Source organism: Peromyscus eremicus, chromosome 1 (assembly GCF_949786415.1).
Source record: "Peromyscus eremicus chromosome 1, PerEre_H2_v1, whole genome shotgun sequence".
NCBI lineage: Eukaryota > Metazoa > Chordata > Mammalia > Rodentia > Cricetidae > Peromyscus > Peromyscus eremicus.
The window spans coordinates 99006885-99030545 of NC_081416.1; the positions used below are offsets into that span (position 1 = coordinate 99006885).

At 38.7% G+C, this 23661-nt stretch overlaps 1 protein-coding gene across 1 annotated transcript in view; it reads right to left on the reverse strand.

Moving 5' to 3' along the window:
- The window catches only part of Fchsd2 (FCH and double SH3 domains 2), a 212099-nt gene that overhangs the window by 51018 nt on the left and 137420 nt on the right, over window positions 1-23661 (reverse strand). Inside the window, exon 9 of the mRNA XM_059270348.1 lies at window positions 220-342. Within this exon, the coding sequence (XP_059126331.1) occupies window positions 220-342 (123 nt within the window). The remainder of the gene's footprint in view (window positions 1-219; window positions 343-23661) is intronic.

Genomic DNA, 23661 nt, shown 5'->3' on the forward strand with positions numbered 1-23661 from the left:
TCTGAGCTGGCCTGCTACATCACCTCCCCTTTCATTCATGGTTGTGACAACAGTTTCTCCACTCATCCAGAACATTCTCCCACTTGGTTAAGGAGACTTTTTTTCAGAAATACATCCTTTAAAACCTTCTTCTACTATAACTGGTATCTTTATTTTGAAAGTATGAAAAACTTTAGATTCTAAAACGGCAATACCACCCATGCATTAAAGACACATTACCTTGCTGGAGTTTTCTAGTAAAAACTGGAATGTGTTCTGTATAGCTTGGCAAGTTTCTAGCTCGGTCCGGCTGAAAGCTATTAAATAATCCTTGAGGTGGTCATACACATTTCCATCAAGAGCCTAAAAGAGAGGAATATATAGAAGCCAAAAATTATGACAGAGCTTTGGCACATAATTCCTTTGTCTGTAAGAAAGTTAGGGATGTTCAATTTAAAAATATACTAAGAAACTGACAAAAGACACAGACTATTACCTAAGAACAGTGAGCAGTTACTAGGGAAGTGCTAAATCTTTAATGAATAGCAACCAACAAAGGGAAATTCTAATATTGCTAAAGCTTATGAAAAAATAGAACATTCTGCCAGGCGGTGGTGGTGTACGCCTTTAATCCCAGCACTCGGGAGGCAGAGCCAGGCGGATCTCTGTGAGTTCAAGGCCAGCCTGGACTACAGAGTGAGTTCCAGGAAAGGCGCAAAGCTACACAGAGAAACCCTGTCTCGAAAAAAAAAAAAAAAAAAAAGAGTATTTTGGAAACAAAAACACCTAGGTTCTGATCTTTGCTTATCTGCCTCTGTGGACACTTAATGACAATGAGGTGTAGGAATTTTACATGGAATAATCAAAAGAAAGAATCCAGGCACAGAACCTGGAAATGATACATAATAAATATTAATCTCCTCCATTTTTCTCATCCATTATTGGTAGAATTAGAGTTTTGTATATATATCTGCTACAGAGCAATCTGAGAGAAAACATAAAACGTCATGAACATTTATGCACGTTTTTGTTTGATTATCTACATAGAAGACATTCCTGTCACAGACACATCTAAAACAGAAGCCGAAGAGAAAAACACTCAGGTCTCAACAACCGTTCCGAGAACTTTCCTATCATTCCAACCCATCAAAACAGCAGCCTTATCTTTTAAGTCTGTATTTTTTCTTCTCATCAACTGATAGAACTGGACTATGCATAGCTAGCTCTGTGCACAGTGACTGCTGCTGTCTCCAATCAGAGCTCATCAGCTCTCTCAAACAGTGCCCATGAACTTTCTTAATAATGGCTTGCGTACACTTCTTTGCCAACAAAAACCGCCAACCTTTCCCTTGCTTCCAATATATTCTCGAGGTCAGTTTAGCATGTGTGCAAGTGTTCTGGATTTCAATATTATTTTTTTTATTATTTCCAAATAACTTTTGTTTTGGAGTTTCACTTTTACCTTGGTTTCAACTTTGGTATCTGCTTCTAGTTCTTTGAGGATACACACAGGAGTAGAACTGTCTTTGGTCATATGGCAACTTTGTTTTCCACAGTGCTGTTCCGTATCAACTAGCAATACAGGAAGATTCTAATTTCTCTATATCCTTGCCATGACCTATTTTTTTTTGTGTGTATATTCTGCTTTGTATTTTTTAATGGTGTTGTTGTTGAGATTTTATTTATTCGTTTATGTGTATGAGTGTTTGCCTGAATGTATGTCTGAACATCACACCTGTGCAGTGTTCAGGGCAGTCAGAAGAGAATGTTAGATTGCCTTAGACTGTAGTTATAGATGGTTGTAAGCCACCATGTAGGGGCTAGGAACTGAACCCAGGTCTCCTGTAGTACCACTTGAACACTTGAAATTGGTATGCAACTGGAAATGACCTTGAACTAAAAAAAAAAAAAAAAAAAAAAAAGCCTAGTCCTGCGGTGGTGGCCCACGCCTTTAATCTCAGCACTCGGGAGGCAGAGGCAGGTGGATCTCTGTGAGTTCGAGGCCAGCCTGGGCTACAGAGCGAGTTCCAGGAAAGGCTCAAAACTATACAGAGAAACCCTGTCTCGAAAAACCAAACAACAACAACAACAAAAAGCCATTTATTTACTTATTTATTTATCTAGAGAGAAGATACACCCTGTGCCATGGTTTATATGAGACAGTCAGAAGATAATTCTGATTTTTCCTGCTAGTTTTCTGGGACCTAGGGATCAACTTCAGGTTGTCAGACCTGCATACAAGTGCCTCTACCCACTGAACCATCTCACTGGCCCAACCTCAGCTTCTGACCCTTCTGCTTCCACCAGGGATTATGCAGTAATGGGCATTGAACCCAGAGCTTTGTGACTGATGGCCAAGTTCTCTACCAACTGAGATATCTCTCCAGCCTCTGACTCATAATTTTTAGTTGGGGTATCTTTCAAATTACAAGTTGCAAGAATTCTTTATATATTGTAGATACAGAGTTTTGAAAGATACATAATTTGAAAATATGTCCTCTCATTTTGTGGGCTGCCTTTTTACTTTTTCAAGCATCTTTTTGAAAGATACATTTTTTAAGCCAGTCAGTGGTGGCAAGCACCTTTAATCTCAGGTAAAGGCAGGCAGATCTCTGAGTTCGAGGCCAGCCTGGTCTACAGATTGGGTTCCAGGACAGTCAGGGCTTAATTTTGTTATCACTAACATTGCTTCATCATGTCACCTGAGGATGACCAGAAAGATGTCAGAAAGACAAAAAAGACAAAGATCCAGTAGATAAGTCTGGTGGCAAAGCCAAAAAGAAGTGGTCCAAAGGTAAAGTTTGGGACAAGCTCAACAATCTAGTCCTTTTTGACAAAGCTACGTACGTACGTACGTACGTACGACAAACTTTGTAAGGAAGTTCTCAACTATAAGCCAATTACTCCAGTTGTGGTCTCCTATGGACTGAAGATTCGTGGTTCCTTAGCCAGGGCAGCCCTTCAAGAGCTACTTAGTAAAGGACTTAGCAAGCTGGTTTCAAAGCAGAGCCCAAGTAATTTACACCAGAAACACAAAGGGTGTAGATGGCCCAGCTTCTGGTGATGATGCATAAACAGGTTCAATCAACTGTACATCTGGAAAAATAAAACTTTATTAAGAAACAATAATGCCGAATTGTCCATCTTTCACCACTAGATGGCACTGTTGAGTACTATAAACCCCAGCACTGCAAATGCCTTAAATATATTATCTTCACGTAGTTATGAACATTATCAGACACTATGGTGTGTTGAGTTGGGGAATAAAAATTTCTACCTTCAATCATGACTTTCATGAACTTGTTCTAAAAAAAGATATATATCCTCCAATATGAAGTTTTTAACTTAGAAATAATAATCTTGTTTGCAAGAAACCACTCAAAGCATTTTACTTATATACAATACATAATAATATAGGTGTCATGAACAAGGCATGCATTTTAAGGCCAACTAAATTCCCATGTAGTCTGAACGATCTTGCTACTGAGTGTCAACTGTACTTAGGCACTATGCTAGCTACATGAGTACTATTACTAGGAAGCAGGAAAGAAAAGAAATCAAAGCCTTTAAAAGTTAATTTTAGCAGTGCTAGGGATCAAACCTTTGCACTTCATTCATGCAAACACACTTTAACACAAAACTACATTGTTAGCCTTCAAAGTCCTTTTGTTATTTCTTATCTGGCTTTACCCAACAATTTCCTATATCCAGTTGTTTCTGTCAATCCTTTTCTTTCTTTTTTCTTTTACTTTCTTTGCAAGATCTTATTTTGTAGCCGTGGCTGGCCTGAAACTCACTATGAAGACTAAGCTGGCCCCAAACTCAGAGATCTGCCTGACTCTGTTTCTGGAGTAGGTGAATTAAAGGTATGTTACCATGCCTGGCCCTGCCAATCCATTTCACACTGTAGCTGGGAGGATATTTCTGAACTGCATACTTTATATGACTGTTCAACACTGTTCATTAGCTATGCATTACCTTCAGGAGAAAGTTTTGTTTGTTTTAAACTTTACCATTGACTGCATGATTTAGACTTTAGACTTGGCTTACGTCTGCCCATTTTCACTCACCCATTCCCCATTTCCCTTTGTAGCCATAGTTTCCCTAAACTATGCGTCTTTTGGCTCTACCAGTACTATTCTTTTGCCTCTGAGTTTTTACACATGCCTTTGGACCACTTCTTTTTATTCATTATTCATCTGTAAGAACTCCTCTTGATTGCCATGAACTCTAGATGTTTCTTATCATTTTATCTCATGATATAACCTTGTGTTTATGACACTTGTCTGTCTTTCCTTTGATTCTTGAACAGGAGGGGCCAGGTCAGCCTGTTTAGCATTGAATCTTGAGTGTCAAGTATGAGCCTGACATACTGGCATTTAGCAAAAATCTGTTTGACAATGTATTGGATCAGAATCTACAAGTATAAAAATACGGATGAATCCACATTGATCCTCATGACCTAAAAGCTTGATGGTATAAACATTGGCAAAAGAGAAGCAATAGAGTTTACACATCATATAATAAAGTAGTTCCAAACTTTAAAAAAAGGGTGTGTGTGTGTGTGTGTGTGTACACCAAATAAAACACATAAAACTTAGCCTTCCTTTTTCCTTCTATCATTACAAAATAATAACTGTAGTTCATATCAGCCATATTCCAAACTGTGTCTTTTAGTTACATTATAAGAAAAACCTTGATTTGCATAGATAATTGATTGTATAAAGTACTTTGCCTTCCTATATTTTTGTTTCTTTTCAACTAAACAGATCAAAAGCCTTATAGCAGATTGCTGAGATCCTTGTGCCTTGAGTCCTGGAACAGTGACTAGGGATAGTGAGGGAATGAAGAAAAGACAGACGCACGGATACACATAGAAAAGCCGGGGTCAGGTGGGGTACCACTACTTGCTACTGTGGGCAACTCAGAACCTCAGTGTGCTTATTAGGGACAGGATGGAGCTAGTCTTGGTAAGAGGTCTATGCAGGCAGCAGTCTGAGGCTGTAAACATTTGGGAGGAGGAAGCTTGTTACTGGTTTTCACACACACTAGTCACTTGCACTCAAGACTCCAGAGGAAAACTTTGCCATCTCTCTTTTAGCTTGGCCCATATGGTAATATCAGCTTTGCCAACTCCCCATGGGTCCAAGGCCTTGGAGTCCTTGGCATAGCTGTGCCCATGTCAACAATACACATTCACTCAAGATTTCACACAACTCAGGGCTTCCTCTGCTTCTTATCATGAACAATTTTTATTTTAAACTCAATCAAGTGAATTCAAATGATGTGTATGTTTCTTATAAATTTAAAGTAAGAACTATTTTTAAGATTTATTTATTTATTTATTTATTTATTTATTTATTTATTTATTTATTTATTTATTTTGGTTTTTCGAGACAGGGTTTCTCTGTGCAGCTTTGCGCCTTTCCTGGATCTCGCTCTGTAGACCAGGTTGGCCTCCAACTCACAGAGATCCGCCTGTCTCTGCCTCCCGAGTGCTGGGATTAAAGGCGTGCGCCACCACCACCCGGCCAAGATTTATTTTTAATTATTTGTATTTATGAGTGCTCATGGAGACTAGAGTTATCAAATTCTTCCCTTGGAGCAGACAATTGTAAGCAGCCTTAAGTAGGTGCTGAGAATTGAACCTGTGCCCTCTGTACCAGCAGTATATACCCTTAACCATTCTGTCATCACTCCATCCCCTTAAAGTAAAAACTATTTAAGTGACAAATGATAGAAGAATCACTCCTGCCTGATCCAGAAAGCCCCATTTCACTGCCTCCAAACCCCACTCCCTAGCTAATCTCTAACAAAGAAAAGGTGCCCCAAAGCCCTGTTCCACATGCTTGGCAGCTGTGGCAGCTTCTCCCCTGAAGTTGCTAGCAGCCCAAGACCCTTCCTAAAGTGGTCAGCTTTTGACCATACTTGGGCACAAACCCAGCTTGTGGCAGACACGTCATCACTCCTCACCTACAGGGTATATAAGCTCCTGCCCAATCTCTGGAACAGGAGGGCTCACCCAGGAGTTGCTTTGCTCAAATAAATCTGTTCTTTTGCTTTTTCAATTTGGATTGATCTGGCTTACTGAGTCTGCAGAGAAATCTATTATTTCATTACAAAAAACCTATTATTTAATACAAAAATTTTAAAAGCTTTTAAAATTATTTTATGCATATGAGTGTTTTGGCTGTATGTATGCATGTGTAGCATGTGCATGCCCAGTGCCCATGGAGATCAGAAGAGGGTGACTCCTGGGACTGAAATTACAGACAGTTGTAAGTCACCACGAAGGTGCTGGGAATTGATCCCAGGTCCTCTGCAAGTTCAACAAGTGCTCTTAGCTGTTAGACCAACTCTCCAGCCCCTTAATACAAGTATTGAAGAAAAGAATTCTGAAATACCCAAATTGAGGAACCATAAGGCCTTTAATCAGCACATTTGAATGGTTGGTTCAACAGCATTAAAACAACAAACTGAATCTGAATGCCTTCAAGCAGCTGTTTCTTTGCAGCTAGCTACAGAATAAACGGAAATGTTTTTCTACATATTCTTCCTGGCTTCTTTACTCATCCTATCTTCACGATCTCTAAAATCACCAGTAGGGGTTCCAAGTTCATAAGGACAAGTATTCAAAATAGGATGGAAAAAAGGGGACATCCTAAAGGCAACTTCAGAAACTTGGAACTCTAGGGTCCTCTACTCAATATCACTTTACAGGAAAAGCATAAATTTCCTGGAAATTGCTCAAAGTGGAAAATCATGATGAGCTAGGAATTAGGAGAAAAATACCATGTCATTTTTCTAAGCATTTGATGTAATTTCCCCTCAAGAGAGAACTTTAAACAGTGGCCTCCTTATCTAGATTCAGGAAGGTCAGATTCTATACTCAGCATTATGCTGAGATCTTCCTCCACACAGTTAGAAAAACAAACTCTCCTCTTTCTGAGAGCAGCGGGCATTTCTAAAATAGTGCTGGGTGAAAGTCAAGGAAACAAATATCAAGATGATAAATGTGAGCTGTCTTAAAGCTAAATCACGAAATCCTTAAGTCCTCTGCTGATTATGGAAGAAGATACGATTGCCAACTTGCTTTTATCTTTTTTAGAAGTCCCAAATTGTACCAGTAAAGAAAAAAATAGGTTTTTATAAACCTAAAGGAACCAAGGCAAGTCCTAGGCTGCATTTCTTAAGTGTTAATATTTTAACCCATGACTCAATTTGTCAATCAATATGAAGTAAAGGCACTAGGGAGGCTGTGAGTTCAAGGCCAGCCTGGTCTATAGAGCAAGATCCAGGACATGTACCAAAGCTACACAGAGAAACCTTGTCTCGAAAAAACAAAAATAAAAAATAAATAAACAACAACAAAAAAAGAAGTAAAATTAGAAACACCTTATCTAGGGGCTGGAGAGATGGCTCAGAGGTTAAGAGTACTGGCTGCTCTTCCAGAGGTCCTGAGTTCAATTCTCAGCAACCACATGGTGACTCACAACTATCTATAATGAGACCTGGTGCCCTCATCTGGTGTGCAGGCATACATGGAGGCAGAATGTTGTATACATAATAAATAAATAAATATTAGAAAAAAAAAGAAACAGCTTATCTAGTTTTATACTTGGTCATCTTACTTAAAAGCTCTGAGTTACTTTAGGTTCTGTAAAAAGGAAGTAAACAAAATACTTTTGTCTGAATTACAAAGCGTAGCAAGGGAAAGTCTTTCTGCTTTTCTAAAGTTTGTTGCATCCAATCAAGTACCTACTGGTATGAAGAGAAGTCAGGCTGAGAGAGGTTTGCAAACTACTATGGCCACCTGCTTGTGAGTGTGCTGCACTCCTGGAAGACTTAAGTTGTAGGGCTACTGCAATATGAGCCAAGAGCAAGTCTCCAACCATATACACTTGCATTCAAATCCCATTTCCACCACTTCCTAGCAATACCATTCCAATATAAAATGAAATAATAAGCCAGGTGGTGGTGGCGTGAGCCATTAACCCTAGCACTTGGGAGGCAGAGGCAGGAGGATCTCTGTGAGTTCCAGGCCAGCCTGGGCTACAGAGTGAGTTCCAGAAAAGGCGCAAAGCTACACAGAGAAAGCCTATTATCAAAAAATTACAAAAAAGAAAAGAAAAGAAAAACAGAAAAAAAAATAGCTTCTCATGGAGTCTGTTAAAAGGTATTTTTTACCAGCCCTGGGGAGGTGGATCTCTGTGAGTTTGAGGCCAGCCTGGTCTACATAGTGAGTTCTAGGATAGCCAGGGGTACACAGAAAACCTGTCTTGAAAAAACAAAAAAGCAAGAGGTACTTTTATGCATCATTTTAATTACACTGTTTCTTTCACAATGTTTTTTAGGAATGATGTTTGTAGCATGAGTCTGGAGGTTAAAAGTAGCATTTTATTTCAAAACGATATGGTTTAGATTAATACAGCACAATATACAGCAGCATTGCTCCTGTATCGCTCCATTTTTCTCCCCTCTCTGACAAGCAATTACTGCTGTGCAAAAATATCTCTATGCTATAAGACATCACAGTGTTTTAAAATTATTATTTTATGCACTGACTTCTTTTTGATTTTTGAAACAAGTTTCATGTAATCAAGGTTGGTCTTGAACATGGTATGCAACTGAGGCTAGACTTGGACTTAAATTTCCTTCCTTTTTTTCCCTTTCTTTCTTTCTTTCTTTCTTTCTTTCTTTCTTTCTTTCTTTCTTTCTTTCTTTCTTTCTTTCTTTCTTTTTCTGAGACAGTTTCTCTATGTAGTCCTATCTGTCATGGAACTTACTCTGTAGACAGGCTGGCCTTGAACTCACAAAGATCCAGCTACCTCTGCCTCCCCAGTACTGGGAATAAAGGTATGTACCACCACCGCCAGGCTGGGGACTTCTTTTTCTTTTTTGTTTTTCAGGACAGGGTTTCTCTGTGTAGCTGTGGAGCCTGTTCTAAAACTCACCCTGTAAACTAGGCTGGTTTCAAACTTACAAAGATTCACCAGCCTCTGCCTCCCGAGTGCTGGGATTAAAGGTGTTTGTCAACACTGCCTGGCAACCTTTTTTTTTTTTTTTTTACTTAAAAACATTCTCTTATTTATTTATTTATCTATTTATTTATTTATTTATTGTGGGTGCACATACTATAATGTACATATGAAGGTCAATAATCAACTTGCAGCAGTTGGTTTTCTCATCATGTGGGTTCTGAGGTCATCAATGTTGGCTGCAAGGGCCCTTGCCCACTGAGCCATCTCACTGGCCCAACATTCTTTATTGACTCCTTTCCTCCTGTGTATGGGCCACCCATTCATGCTTCTTTTCAAGTCTCAAAACCTTTTTGTTAAAAACTGAACATTTAAATACCAGATTTCTGCTTAACAAGCAAACCACCTCAGTAGCAAAGAGGAGCTCTTTCTTAGCAGTGCTCCTGATCACCCCAAGGAAGGGAAGACCTGGCCATAGCTGCATATTTAGAAGCATACATTACAGAGGCCTGATTGAGAACTACTTCTAGGCAGCAGTTCAGATCTGCAGCTGTCTAAACTAGATAAACCTAACACACAGAACTGATACAAACAAGAATTCTTGACATTCTAATTTGATCAGAAAATTCTCATATTTATTTTTTGGCTGTATTATCCAAATGCTGCATTTTGTATGTATTTTTGACACTAAGGTACTGAAATATCAGAAATTATTTAGCATGAAGAATACAAAGCTTTGTTCATAAAGCAGTATTACAGATGTTGGTAATCTGAATGTTCTTTACATTGACATATTATGGCAGAATTAAAACAAATTTCTTAAGACATATGAGACACTAATGGAAAGGAAATAGTCTGTTTCTTTTACATATTTTCTTTGCTTTCTTCCCAGACAACTAGTGGTGGTACCAAATATGGTCTGATCTTTTTCAGCCCTATAGCAGCTTCTGACAGGAACAATTTTAGGTAAATATACTCACATATGACAGCTAGATTTCTTCATGCCTGCCTTATCTATGTAATCTGTAGTACTATGAAAAGGAGGGGCTGGGACTCATAATGATAAAATAATTATATTCAATAGTTCAATAGAATATTTCTTGAGAACTTGTTCTGTGTTAAGAACTATGTTAAGGTGTGAGATTGGGTTTGTATGTGTGTTTTCAATACATAACTGTGAGAAATTAACCAAGCACTGGAAATAAGCCTAAACAGGATAACTTTAATTACACAGGGTGACAGAAGAGAGGCATCTAGACAAACATGGATGTTTAAGATTATTTTTCTGGAGGAAATGATGCCTGAGTGTGCTTAGTACAGTTCTGCATCCCTAATCCAAGTATCTATAATGCAAATGTTATGGTTTGAATATCAAATGTCTTCTACAGTCTTATGTGTTGAATGTTTGGTCTCTAGTGAATGTCACTACTTTTAGGAGCTGGAGAAAAGTTTGGGAGGAAGGGCCTAGCTGAAGGAAGTAGGCCAGAAAACAGTCTTTGGCAGGTTCTACCTGGTTCTGGGTCCCTTCCACTTTCTCTGCTTCCTGGTCCCTACGCTGTGAATTGCTGTGCTTCATCATGTCCTCTCCATAGAGATGGAATGACAGCTCTGAAACCATGATCCAAAATACATCTTTCTTCCCCTTTGAAGTTTTTTGTATCTAGTATTTTTATCATAGTGAAAAGAAAGTCTGATTAACACAAAACCTCAAAAACATTGAAATCTGAAGCTATTCTGTTCTATGATTCTCAAAAAGTTGTGTATTTTAAAAAAATTTACATTTCTAGATTAGGGATGCTCAACCATAAAAATGTTCTAAAATATGAAAAACTCTCAAAGCCTGGAGCTGGTCCTCAGTACTTCAGGTAAGAGATTCGGAATTTGTAATGTCTTGTTTTGCTGGCTGTAGATACACCCTAACACTTGTAGTGGAGAATACAAGGTACATGGCATCATGTTTGGGTCTTTCCAAGCCTGTTACTGATGCTTACCCTCCTAAGCATTTATCATAAGCTCTTCCTGTCTATATCTTCGAAACTTTCTCACTTCTTCAAGCTATGTCATTATGTGGCTTATGTTAGGTATCACAATAAATGGAAAAATATCTAAGGTAGTTAAATACAAAGTGTTAATACAAATTACAGAATGAAGCAAGGATGAATACTGCAAATAAATAGTAAGGGAAATAAAACTAATCTTGGCTTTATTTATTTATTTATTTAATTATTTATTTATTTATAGTATCTTGAGCAAAGATTCAAGTGTTGCATGAATTGAGATAGAAAGAGAGCATCCCAGGTAAAGAAAATACACCCCAATGTCCTCAATGACATAATTTAGTCATCTAGTAAAACAAGAGTACAGAAGGTAGAGCTAAAGAAGTAAAATGGGTTTAGAACATAGAAGATTCACAATTCCAAGATTTGTATTGGAATTCGGGTGTTAGCATAGTACAGGCTGTACTTAGAAGTCTAAGCAACCTGACATGGCTTGAAGAAGTAAGAAAGTAGAAAGATACAAACACGATGCCATGTATCTTGTACTCAACAAGTGTCAAAGTGTGTCCTTAGCCAGCAATACAAGTTGCAGACTTACAAGACATTCTCTGCTAGAGTGGAAGAAGGACAAAGAGGTCATAGCATCCTATTAGCTGCAGCAGTTTAGGAATCTTCGAGCAGGTGAAGGGGAGACTCTACAGGTTTATCATCAGAGGGTCACCTTTCACACACATTCTACCCAAAGAACATGGGAAGGAGTTGTGTGTTCAGAGTCATTCAAGATTGCACTAAACATCATTTTTGTTCACAAAATGCTTTAGCTCTTAATGACTAAAATCAGTAGTTATTTAAGTTAGCATTAAGACTGATTTCCTTATTGTTTTGATCTTCCTCCACCCTAGTAAATCAATTTAGGTTTTTAAATAGCCTTTGAATTATCGTCTATAGTAATTTTAAAAAATTGAGAGGTCTTACTTTGTAGCCAAGACTAGCCCACTACTCACTATGCAGCACAGGCTACTTTTTAAACTCACAAAAATCCTCCTGTTTCAGCCTCCTTAGTACTGGAATTAGAGGGGTGAATCATCACAATGAAGAAAATTATTTCTATAAACCATTTCCTTAAAAAATATAATAAGCTTAGAGCCACCAAAGTTTTTGGTCTTTATATTTAATTAAAACTGGCCAGTGATAGCACACGCCTTTGATCCCAGCACTTTGGAGGCAGAGGCAGACAGATCTGTGAGTTGGAGGCCAGTCTGGTCTACAGAGCAACTAAGGACAGCCTCAGGACAACTAAGGACAACTAAGGACAGGAAAGAGAAACCCTTTCTTGAAAAACCAAAGAAACAAAAACAAACAAACAAAAAAATAAAAACTGACTCTGACTCTGAGCTACTGAGCTGATAAAGTAGGTAATTTTCAAAGGGCAATACTGTAGCCAAATTATACTTTTTTGATAGTTATTCAGAATAGTGAACCTTTCAAATAGAAAAGAGTCTTTGAAAAAAGAATTTGGCTTTCCTTACTGTAAACAGAAGTCTACACTGAAGTCAATTCCAATAACACTTCTGCTGAACCAAGCAATATTTAAGCTTTTTTTTTTTAAAAAAAAGACATTTAAGAAGGAAGGTCAAGAAACCAAGGTCCAGTCCCTAGCAGCCCAACCCGCCCCTCATTATTAAATCATGTTTCAATAGCTTTCTAAGAAATGGCCTTAAAATTATTAAGTTTGACTTCCTTAAAGTTTCAAGTATCTACAATTATCACTTCATTTCTTCTGAAGGGTTTGCAGACTTACTCAGATACTAATAGTTGACTAATGAAAAGTGATGGAGAGATGAATAGATATAGACCCCGATTCTATGATATTTAACTTTTATTTTTAAATGAGTCCTTTTTACCTTCAACTCATAAATGGTCAGAGTTGTTTTAACACAAAAATAAAAATGTTCATTTTAATAGCAAACAAAAAAAATAAATAGCAAATCTTAAGAATAGTTTAGGGGCTGAAGAGATGGCTTAATGGTTTAGAACACAGCTGCTCCTCCTCCAGAGGACTTAGGTTTGACTTCCAGCACCCACATGGTGGCTCACAACTGGCTATAACTACAGTCCCAAGGGATGTGACACCCTCTTCTGGCCTTCACAAGTGTTGCATGCACACATCATACATACAGGCAGAAAATACACACATAAAAGTAAAAAAATTTAAAAAGGATAGTTCAAGAAAAGGATGGTAGTGAACACTTATAATGCAAACATTTGGAGGAGGCAAAGGGAGGAAGATCACTATAACAGGAAGAGAAAGAAAAAGTCTACATTCATCTAAATTGTCCATAATTTATATTTATTTAATTAGAAAACACAAGGACGGTTTTTGTTTGTTTTCAAAGTGTTTTTGTGTGTGTGTGTGTGTGTGTGTGTGTGTGTGTGTGTGTGGTGTTTTGTTTGTTTGACAGTCTCTTACTATGTAGCCTTGACTGGCTGTAGACCTAGCTGGCCTCAAATTCATAGTGATCTGTCTGCCTCTGCCTCCCAAGTGCTGGAATTAGAGGTGTGCGCCGTCATGCCAGGCTTGAAACACAGTTGACACAGGTGCAGTGACAGGCATTGACATGTACTGCTTTGAGAAGTGTAAACTAATAGTGTCTTCCAGCAGTCAACTGGTCAGTTTACAAGTAAAGAATTAACAATGTTTTTGACCAGGAAATTCATTTCTTAAAGATACCTTTTAAAAAAATTACTAATGCGGGCTGGAGAGATGGCTCAGAGGTTAAGAGCACTGGCTGGTCTTCCAAAGGCCCTGAGTTCAATTCCTAGCAACCACATGGTGGCTCACAACCATCTGTAATGAGATCTGGTGCCCTCTTCTGGCATCAGACATACATGCAGACAAAAAAAAAAAGATTTAAAAAGAAAATTACTAACAAAGTGTATGAGAGACTAGGAGTTAGACCCCCTAGCAGGCAGACAGATAGGGAGAGGAGCCATGGCTAAGTAATAAAGATGGTGAATTTCCTAGATGGTCAGCTTCTTTCTCATCCTATTGACTTGGGACAAAAGCCTAATAGCTTAAAACAAAGGCTTGCAGGCCCTCTGCTGATGGACTGGCACAAAAAGCTCATGGCATGCTCAGGACATCCACACACCAGTTCTGAGACAGTGCTTTCTTCAAACTGACTAACTCTAAGTTAGGGAGGAAGCTCCCCAAAGGCTTTATAGCCACCAGCACTCCACTAGAGACTGGTCCTCTGCTTTGCAGAGAGTCTTTTCTCTGTGTGTTTCCTCATTCCCGACTGCCGATTCTGTCTTCATGTTTGAGATTTCTAAGCTGCACTGGTTGCATTTCAGATTTTTCCTGACTTATAATTCTTTAACTGGCAGAGAAAACAAAGCTGATCAAGACCCCTAGACTGCATCATGTACAAGATTTCTAGAAAAGGATGTTCACCTCAAACTTATAAAAGCAGAAAGGGCTAAGAAAATTTGTGGTTATCAAGAAAAGATACTTAAAATCTTTTTGGAGACAGGGTCTTGTGCATCCATGGCTGGCCTGGAACTCACTATGTAGACCATGCTGGCCTTGAACTTAGAGCAATGCTCCTGTCTCTGCCTGTGGAGTGCTGTGCAACACCATCCCTGACTGAAAATAGTATTTTCAAGTATGCTTAAAGTCAGAAATAACTCAGAGCACTTAAGAGAAAAAGAAGTGATGTTATTTTTGAAATAATACATGAAATACACATCTAGAAAGAAAGAACTCACCAAAGTGACAATGGTTACTGAACTTCCGCAGAGTGGGATTTACTTTGATTTTATGGTTTTTTTCCTGTACTTCAAAAATTTTCTTTTGGTGATCAAATGGAAATATATCTTTTAAAAAATAAAATAAAAAGGATATTGCTTTTTATTTTGTTATAAAATGTTATGCCATCTCATATTATTCATTTTTTTATTCCAACTACATTAGTGAGTGAGAAAGACCAGCCAAAAATAAAAGACACTACTGAAGTGAGGTGGGGGTGGGGGAGGAAGGAAGAAGAGAAGGACTGAGAAAAAGGGAGTGGTAGCAAGTGGTGCTGTAAGGTAAAGAGTAATAAGGCTAAAGGACAACAAAGGTGCCACTACTAACACTGCTGAGAAGGGCTTTACTGACACAGTGGAAGTGGAAGCCAGTCTGTAACAGGATGAATGGTGGGTGGGAACAGAGATCCAAGACAAGTAACTACCAAATGTCATCTTAGAAGCAAACACATTGGAAAGGAAGGTATCTCAAGTATACATAAATGTTACACCTCCCAAAAGACAGACACAAGAAGGCAACCAAGGACTCAAGAAACAAAGAGGTCATTCTATAAAAATATTTCTATAAAATATTCTATTCCCTAAAAATAATTCTAACAGGAATGTACAGACTCCAAACTCATTTTTAGGATTAGCATTATTTTGAAACAATCCAAACTACAAAGAAGGAAATTAACAATGAGTTTAACTTCAAGTAGCAGAAGCTGGGTGGTGGTGGCCTATACCTTTAGTTCCAGCACTTGGGAGGCAGAGGCAGGTGGATCTCTGTGAGTTCAAGGCCAGCCTGCTCTACAGAGCGAGATCCAGGACAGACAGACACCAAAACTACTGGTTGCACCAGTAGTAGCAAAAAACAAAAACAAAAACAAACAAACAATACACACACACACACACACACACACACTCACACACACACGGTATAAAAAAGAAAACTCATGTGCTCTTCCTAAAAGATGCCAGACAAAAACCCGTACCAAAATCCAGAATACAAGCTCCCATGACCAATTTTCTCTGCGATACTGGTGTAAGTGGTAACTTCTTAAGCCTGGCAAAGAGCTGTCTTCTTCTTCTTCTTCTTCTTCTTCTTCTTCTTCTTCTTCTTCTTCTTCTTCTTCTTCTTCTTCTTCTTCTTCTTCTCTCCTTCTTCTCCTTCTTCTCCTTCTTCTCCTTCTTCTCCTTCTTCTCCTTCTTCTCCTTCTTCTCCTTCTTCTCCTTCTTCTTCTTCTTCTTCTTTTTTGCAATCAAGTGAAGGTTTTATTACAGCTTGATCAAAGGTACAGCCTGTCATGGCAGGGAAGTCATGGCAACAGAAGCCTGAGGCAGCTGGTCACATTGCATCCACAGTCAGGAAGTGGAGAGCAATGAATGCTGGTGAAGAGCTGTCTTCTAAAGTAAATACACACTTAAAAGCTTTCAAGTTTAGGTATTAAATTAGGTCTTATTGTAGCGGAGGTATGACTAAATGTAACATTTAGGAAAAAAGAAATAAAGTATAAAAATTAGTAATAAAAATGATAAGTATAGTGATGTATGCCTTTAATACTAGCACTCAAGAAGCAGAGCAGGCAGATCATTGTTGAGTTAGAAGTTAGCCAGAGCTAAAAGTCATAAGACTCTCAAAAAATTAGTAAGTTATCAGCTGATGTCTATATATACTAAAAACTGAAGAGACTTCATAAATTCTTGGACCTAGAAAAAAGTCAAATTTAGTGGAGGTGTTAACTAAAAAAAAGGAGTACAAAAAATATAGAAACGACCATGAAACCAAATTAAAAAAATACAACAGACAGATTGAAAGGAGACAGTCTACAAGGCTAGTAACTCCTAGAAGCAGTGAGTTACTAAGCAAAGTTCCCTGTGCCAGGTATGGGATACCTCTGTAAAGGTATTGGTCAGAGAGGTCACAGAGGTCCCTAACACAGCAGAGGCTCTTGTCAGTCTTCTTGGTTGCCCCAAAGAACTAGAGGCTAAGAGCTTATTGTTGAAGACACCACATATTTTGGTTGCAAGACACAGGGAAAGCAAGCTGGAACTGAGCTAGAAATAGAAACTTCCTTAGTGTTTGCTAACTGCTGGAAGGTACAATGTAGGCAGCTGGAGGAGAAAAAGCATCAGCAACCTCACCTAGCTGTGAACCCTATGAACTACAAAACCAACCTGCCAGGTAAGATATGCACAGCAGCATGAGAGTGTCATGATGGCTATTAGGGCAGCTAAGTACCATCTAATGGGATTCCAGGCCCACTCCACAGGAGAAATGCATACTATTGAGGTTTAGCCAAATTGATATAGAGTCAAACTAACTTCTAAGAATCTGTCTATACCTACTGACAACAGCTACTCTTAACCTTAACCAAAGAAGCCTATCTCAGCAGGGATGATTGTGAATGTAGAGACTCATGGCTGCCCAAGACACTGAAAATAAGTGATGGCTGAGGGCCCAGCCCTAAATGAGACATTTATACCACTTCCTCTAAGACTGAGAGAACACTGCAGAAGATAGTGAGAAGAATGCAAAAATTGGAACACAGGAAAAAGAGCTGTGAAATGCCATTCTCTGAGCATAACACAATCACTGCAATCATGAAATCAGAGCAGCTATGGGTACTTGCCCTGGGACTACATAAAACTGCTTGTCAACAATCAGTTATGGATAGGGAAAGAACTTGTGGGGTTCTACCTCTAATTCCTAGACTATTGATAGATTCTGGGAAAAGGGGCATCAGTATCTTCAGTTGTACACCCACTGTTAAGCCCACCAGACTCAACTCACCCTTGGTCACAGAGATGGTCTTGGTTAAACTTAGTGGGTCATAAAACAAGGCAAATAGGCAGGCATGTAAGAAAGTGATGCAGAAAGTGATTCAGGGAGTCAGACAGTAGTGGGAGGGTAAAAAAAAGAGAATAGAGGTTGGGAATAATCAGTATACATTATACACATGTATGAAATTATCCAAGAACAAATTTAAGTAATAAAAAAATTAACAGAACTAAGAATTCAGGAAGAAACCATTATATCTTTTTGTTACAAGATTTCAAAGGAGCCAAGGAAATTCAATGGGAAGAGAATTAAGTATTTAGCACAAAGTGCTGGGATGATGGATAAAATAATCATATACAAGAAACAAATCTACAAAACCTAAGTTAGACTGTTAACTCACATCAAATATAAAATGCAATTAAAAATCAATAGCAGACATAAATATAAGAGCTAAAACTATAAAACTTCTAGAGAGAATATCAGAGAAGTTCTATGATCTTAGAAAAGGTTAACATTTCTCTCAGCTATGATACCTGTGGGGGACCACAGAGGCTTTCTAGTGAGATCTTACTCAGGGTCAGAGAATCTAAGCTTGCTTTACCCAGCAGAGCTGTATAATGGGATGAATTGGCCATGGGCATGGTTACCATGTGTTTTGAAGGGTCTACACTTGGCTGTACGTTGTGCTTTGATCTTGAAAGGGGGAGGTCTTTTGCCTAACCCCTTGGCATTGTATAAAAAGCCCTTTGGAATAAACCTCAAGGCAACTGGGTATTGACCCAAGGCCCTCCCGAAGCAATCCTGTGTCTCTTTCTTGTCATCTCCGTCTATATGTCTATCTAATACTTCCTCATTCCTTTCTCCTCCCCACAAGAACCAATCCTTCAACAGGTTGGAGCGGAACTCCCACAGATACCCAAACCATGACATCAATAAACAAATTAGATTACACAAAAACTGTAAACTTCAAAACATATAACTTAAAAATAAGAATCTGGCACCTGGAGGATGGCTCAGTAGTTAAGAGCATGGCTGATTTTGCAGAGGACCCAGGTTTGGATCCCAGCTCCGATAGGGTGGCTTACAACCATCTGAACTCCAGTTTCAGGGAATCAGACACCCTCTTCTGGCCTCCCAGGCCACTGCATGCACACGGTGCACTTACGTATATGCAGGCAAAATATTCATACATAAAATAAAAATAAATAAAACCATAAAAATAAGAATCCACAGCCTGGGTGAAATGCTTGCAAACAGAGTTTCTGAAAAAGAACTTTTGTTTAGAATATATAAGACCATAGCTGGCCATGAGGTGCACACTTTTAATACCAGAACTTGGGAGGCAGAAGCAGGTGGATCTCTGAGTTTGAGGCTAGTGTGGTGTACAGAGTGAGTTCCAGGACAGCCAGGGCTACACAGACAAATACATAGGACTTGAAATAAGTAAATAAAAAAAATAAAAGGAAAGGAAAAATAGAAAATATAAGCTCATAATTCAGTAAGAAACACAACATAATTTTAAAAATTGACAAAGGATCTATGTAAACGTTTCACCGACATGACATACTGCTGAGCCCCTGAAGGGATCCAACATCATTAATCATTAGAAGGATGCACATTAGAACAGTACTGAGGGCTGGGGATATAACACAGGGGCAGTGCATTTGCTTCACATGCATAGGGCCCTAGGATTTTTTCCAAGCATTGGAAAATAAAATGAAAGCAAGTACTTAAGAGATTGCTCATCAGGTAAAGGCACCTGCTGGCAAGCCTGATGTCTTGAGTTGGACACTTGGGATCCACGGAGTAAAAAACCCACATTCATGACCACACACACACACACACACACACACACACACACACACACACACACACAATGTAAAAACAAAACAAGCAAACCAAACCAAACCACAATGAAACACCACAGCAAGAATGGCTATGACCCAAAGGCAGCAAACAGTAAATATTGGTAAATTAAAAAATAGTTTTTAGTTTCTTAAAAAAGTTACTCAAAAATACACCATGATTCAACAAGCCCTCTCCTACATGCCATGTATCTATCCACAACATACACAGATATTTGTAGAAAATTATTCATAATAGCCAAACTCCAGGGAAAAAAATCTTATATCTTTCAAATGAGAAGCTAATAAACAAAAACATGACATTGCAAAAATAATTACAGTACTATCCAGCAACCAAAGGTGAACTACATGCTACAATGTGAAGAAGGCTTAAAAAAAAAGTGCTAACTGAAAGAAGTCAGACCTAACCACAGTATCTGATTCCATTCATATAAATGTCCAGAGAAGGTGAATCCACAGACAGAAAGCAGACTAGACCAGAGGGTAGGAGCAAGGACTAACTGTACACAGCTGCAAGGAAACTTTTGGGGTGGTGGAAAAGGCTGTATAAATATTTATTTTCTAAGAAAATTACTGAATTTTGTACTCATAAAGGATGAATTCTGTGGTATCAAGATTAAGAAAGCTGGAGCTGAAGGGATGGCTCAGTGGTTATGAGCAATTGTTGTACTTGCAGAAGATCTGGGTTTGATTCCCAGCACCCACATAAAGTAAAAAATAAATAACTTTAAAAAAAAAGATTAAGAAAGCTGCTTTTTAAAAAATACCAATATTGTAGCTGGGCAGTGGTGGCGCATGCCTTTAATCCCAGCACTCAGGAGGCAGAGCCAGGCGGATCTCTGCGAGTTCGAGGCCAGTCTGGTCTACAAAGCGAGTTCCAGGAAAGGCGCAAAGCTACACAGAGAAACCCTGTCTCGAAAACAACAACAACAACAAAATACTAATATTGTATCAGTAGTGTTTATAAGAAATATAAACAAATAAGATATAATGCAAGAAAAATCATTCAAAACTAGCAAAAACAAAAGAGAAGAAAAAAGTAATTTCCCAGTATAGGGATGAAAATTTAAACATTACTGGAAGGATTTAAGTATAAGCCTACTCAGGCTGAGTAGTAGTCCCAGGTACATAGGAGGCTGAGGCAAAAACTGTTAAGTTTTATAAAGTACAAGTAACTGTAAACATGGGGAAATATATCATCAATTGAATTTAAAAAATAGGACTTTCAGTTTAGCCCGTTTCCTTCATTATCTATATATACTTAAAGCTGAAGAAGTAGGGAATTTGTTTATTATTGAATATGAGTCTAAGACACCTCATTTCAGAAGACAGATATAAGATGACCAGGAATTAGAGATAACCCAGGCTGGGCAGCAGAAATCATCAGGAAGGTTCAACTCCTAGGGAGAGGCAAGCAATTCTACAGGACACAACCATGATTCATGTGTTCATGACTTTGGAGTCTTCAGAAAAACTCCCTCTGCTTCTTAACTCCCTGTGAGTTCACAATCATCAGGGGTTTGTGGGAAGACAGCAGAGGTGAAATTCCCATCATCCTGGGTTAGTGATTAACAGTTTTAATGAAAAGGGAAGAAATGAAGAGAGTGACAGAGGAAGGGCTGGGCGAGAAGGAAGTGAGGGATTACTGACGAAAGTAAGAGCGTCTTGAGTTAGTGGATTTGATTTTTGAACATTTTTTGTTTTAAATGTTTTCTATATTAAAAATAAAATTGTATCTAAAAGAATAAAAAAACAAGCCGGGCAGTGGTGGCACACGCCTTTAATCCCAGCACTTGGGAGGCAGAGCCAGGCGGATCTCTGTGAGTTCCAGGCCAGCCTGGGCTACCAAGTGAGTCCCAGGAAAGGCGCAAAGCTACACAAAGAAACCCTGTCTCGAAAAACCAAAAAAAAAAGAATAAAAAAACAAAACCCCATACTGACTTCATTTTGTTGGATGTGAATCTCATCTAGGAAACTGGGGGAAGTGGGCTGGAATGGGAGGGGGTAGCTCTCAGTAGCTGCATGAGCTGTTGCACAGACGGTTCCCACAAAGAGGAACTCTGGGTGCTGCTTTGCTGGTAGACTCTCACTTTTGCTCTGTATTGTTCTGAGTAGACCAGGGCTGCAGGGCTGACTATGAATACTACTAGCATAGTAGTCTTGTGTGTGAGTGTGTTTAGTTGAGCTAAGAAACTGACCCTCAGTGTTATGCTTGAGATTCAGTTTCCTGATTAGTAAAATGAAAATATTACTTGCTTTTCCGGGCTTTGTGAAGACCAGAGATACTATACAAGGTTCAAGTCAAAGATTATTTAGGTATAAGATTTCTTTCTATATGATGGATGTTGAATTCTTAACAAAACAGAGTTCTCTCTCTCTCTCTCTCTCTCTCTCTCTCTCTCTCTCTCTCTCTCTCTGTGTGTGTGTGTGTGGGGAGAGAGAGAGAGAGAGAGAGAGAGAGAGAGAGAGAGAGAGAGAGAGAGAGAGAGAGAGAATAGAGTCCTAGGCAGCTCAACTCCTGAAGTTCCTGATTTCACTTCCCAAATGTACCAACATACACAGCTTCAGATACATAATTTTTTGGAAGTCCCCCCAATATTCTGTAGTTATGTTTTCATTTTCTTCCTAGCTTTCAATTCAGCAACCTCCCTCCCCACTTGATTATGCTTTTGGTGATATTTAAAAAAGCATTGCCTAAGGTCATATAGATTTATACTTTACTCCCTAAGAGTTTTATAGTTTTAGCATTGACCTTTAAGTCTCTAGTTCATTTTAAATTATCTTTTATACATGGCAGTAGTGGTTTAACCATTTTCTGTGCATGTGGACCTTCAGCTTTGACCAGTACCACCTGCTCATAGAGTACTCTTTCTGGTATTCTGTCAAAAATCAACTATCAACTAGTCTTCTGTACTTCTCTTTTTAAAACTGAATTTGTATCTTTTTTCTGTTAGGTGCTTTTATTTTTCATATTAACTTCTTTTTTTTTAAATCACACACTTTTTAACTTATTTATTTTATGTGCATTAGTGTTATACTTGCATGAGGGTGTTGAATCCTGGAATTACAGACAGTGTGAGCTGCCATGTGGGTGCTGGGAATTGAACCTGGGTCCTCTGGAAGAGCGGTCAGTGCTCTTAGCCGATAAGCCATCTTCTCTAGCACCTCATATTAACTTCTATGTTATCATGTGACTAGTAACTTATCAGGTGTCTAGAAGCAGTAGTTGTGGAAGAAACTGTGTTTGTCTACCCCAATCTGTATACAGTGAGACTGCACTTCCTAGCCTTCTCTACTATTGCTAGGTATGGCCAGGCCACTAAGCTTTCTCTATTATAATATGAGCAAAGTAATTAATGCATGCCACTGTTCAGACTAGATCTCAGGAAAATATAGGTATGTCTTCTCCATGTTCTCACACTCTTACCCACTGGCTAGAATCTAAATAAGTCAGAACCTGGTCAGGCCAATGATGAGAGTTAAGTAATATAGCCACTCTGGTACCTGGATCCTTGAATAACTTCAGCAGACCGAACCCACTTAATAACCTTTAACTACTTCATGAGAAGTAGTTAGGATTTATCTTGTATGAACCATCATTTAGGGGTCTTGCTGATGTAGTCATTTAGTTTTTATCCTAATTAATATAGACTTAGTATCTTACAGTGGAATACTGCGATAACAGAAGACTAACAGAGGTGTTATCTGCTAAGTGATGGTATATATAGAAAACAGTGAGGAAATGTGTTACAAGACTAGGAAGTAGGCCAGGAGTATAGATTGTGTGCTCTAGGGCAACATGTCTAACTCTCCTCCCTGCTAGGATTCTTACCTAGATATAAAGCACCAGGCTTGATACTTAGCTCAATAAATGTCATCTGCTGTTGTTGTCATGCATTTTTAAAAACTGGGATTGTTGGGGCTAAGAGATGGCTCAGAGGTTAAGTGCTTGCTGCTCTTGCAGAGGACCCAGAGTTGGGTTCTAAGCATCTACGTCAGGCAGCTCACAACCTCCTGTGACTCCAGTTCCAGGGGATCTGATTCCCTCTGGCCTCTATTGGCACCTACATGTGCATGGTGCAAACACACACACACACACACACACACACACACACACACACACACGCACAAGAGATGCGTGTGTTAAATTTGGAATTGTCAAATCAATTACTATTTTCCCATGTAGTACTTTTGTCTTTGCTGGAATACTTTAAAATCACACTCTAACACTAAGATTGGATAAATATTCACTCATATTTTTGTCTATTTATCTT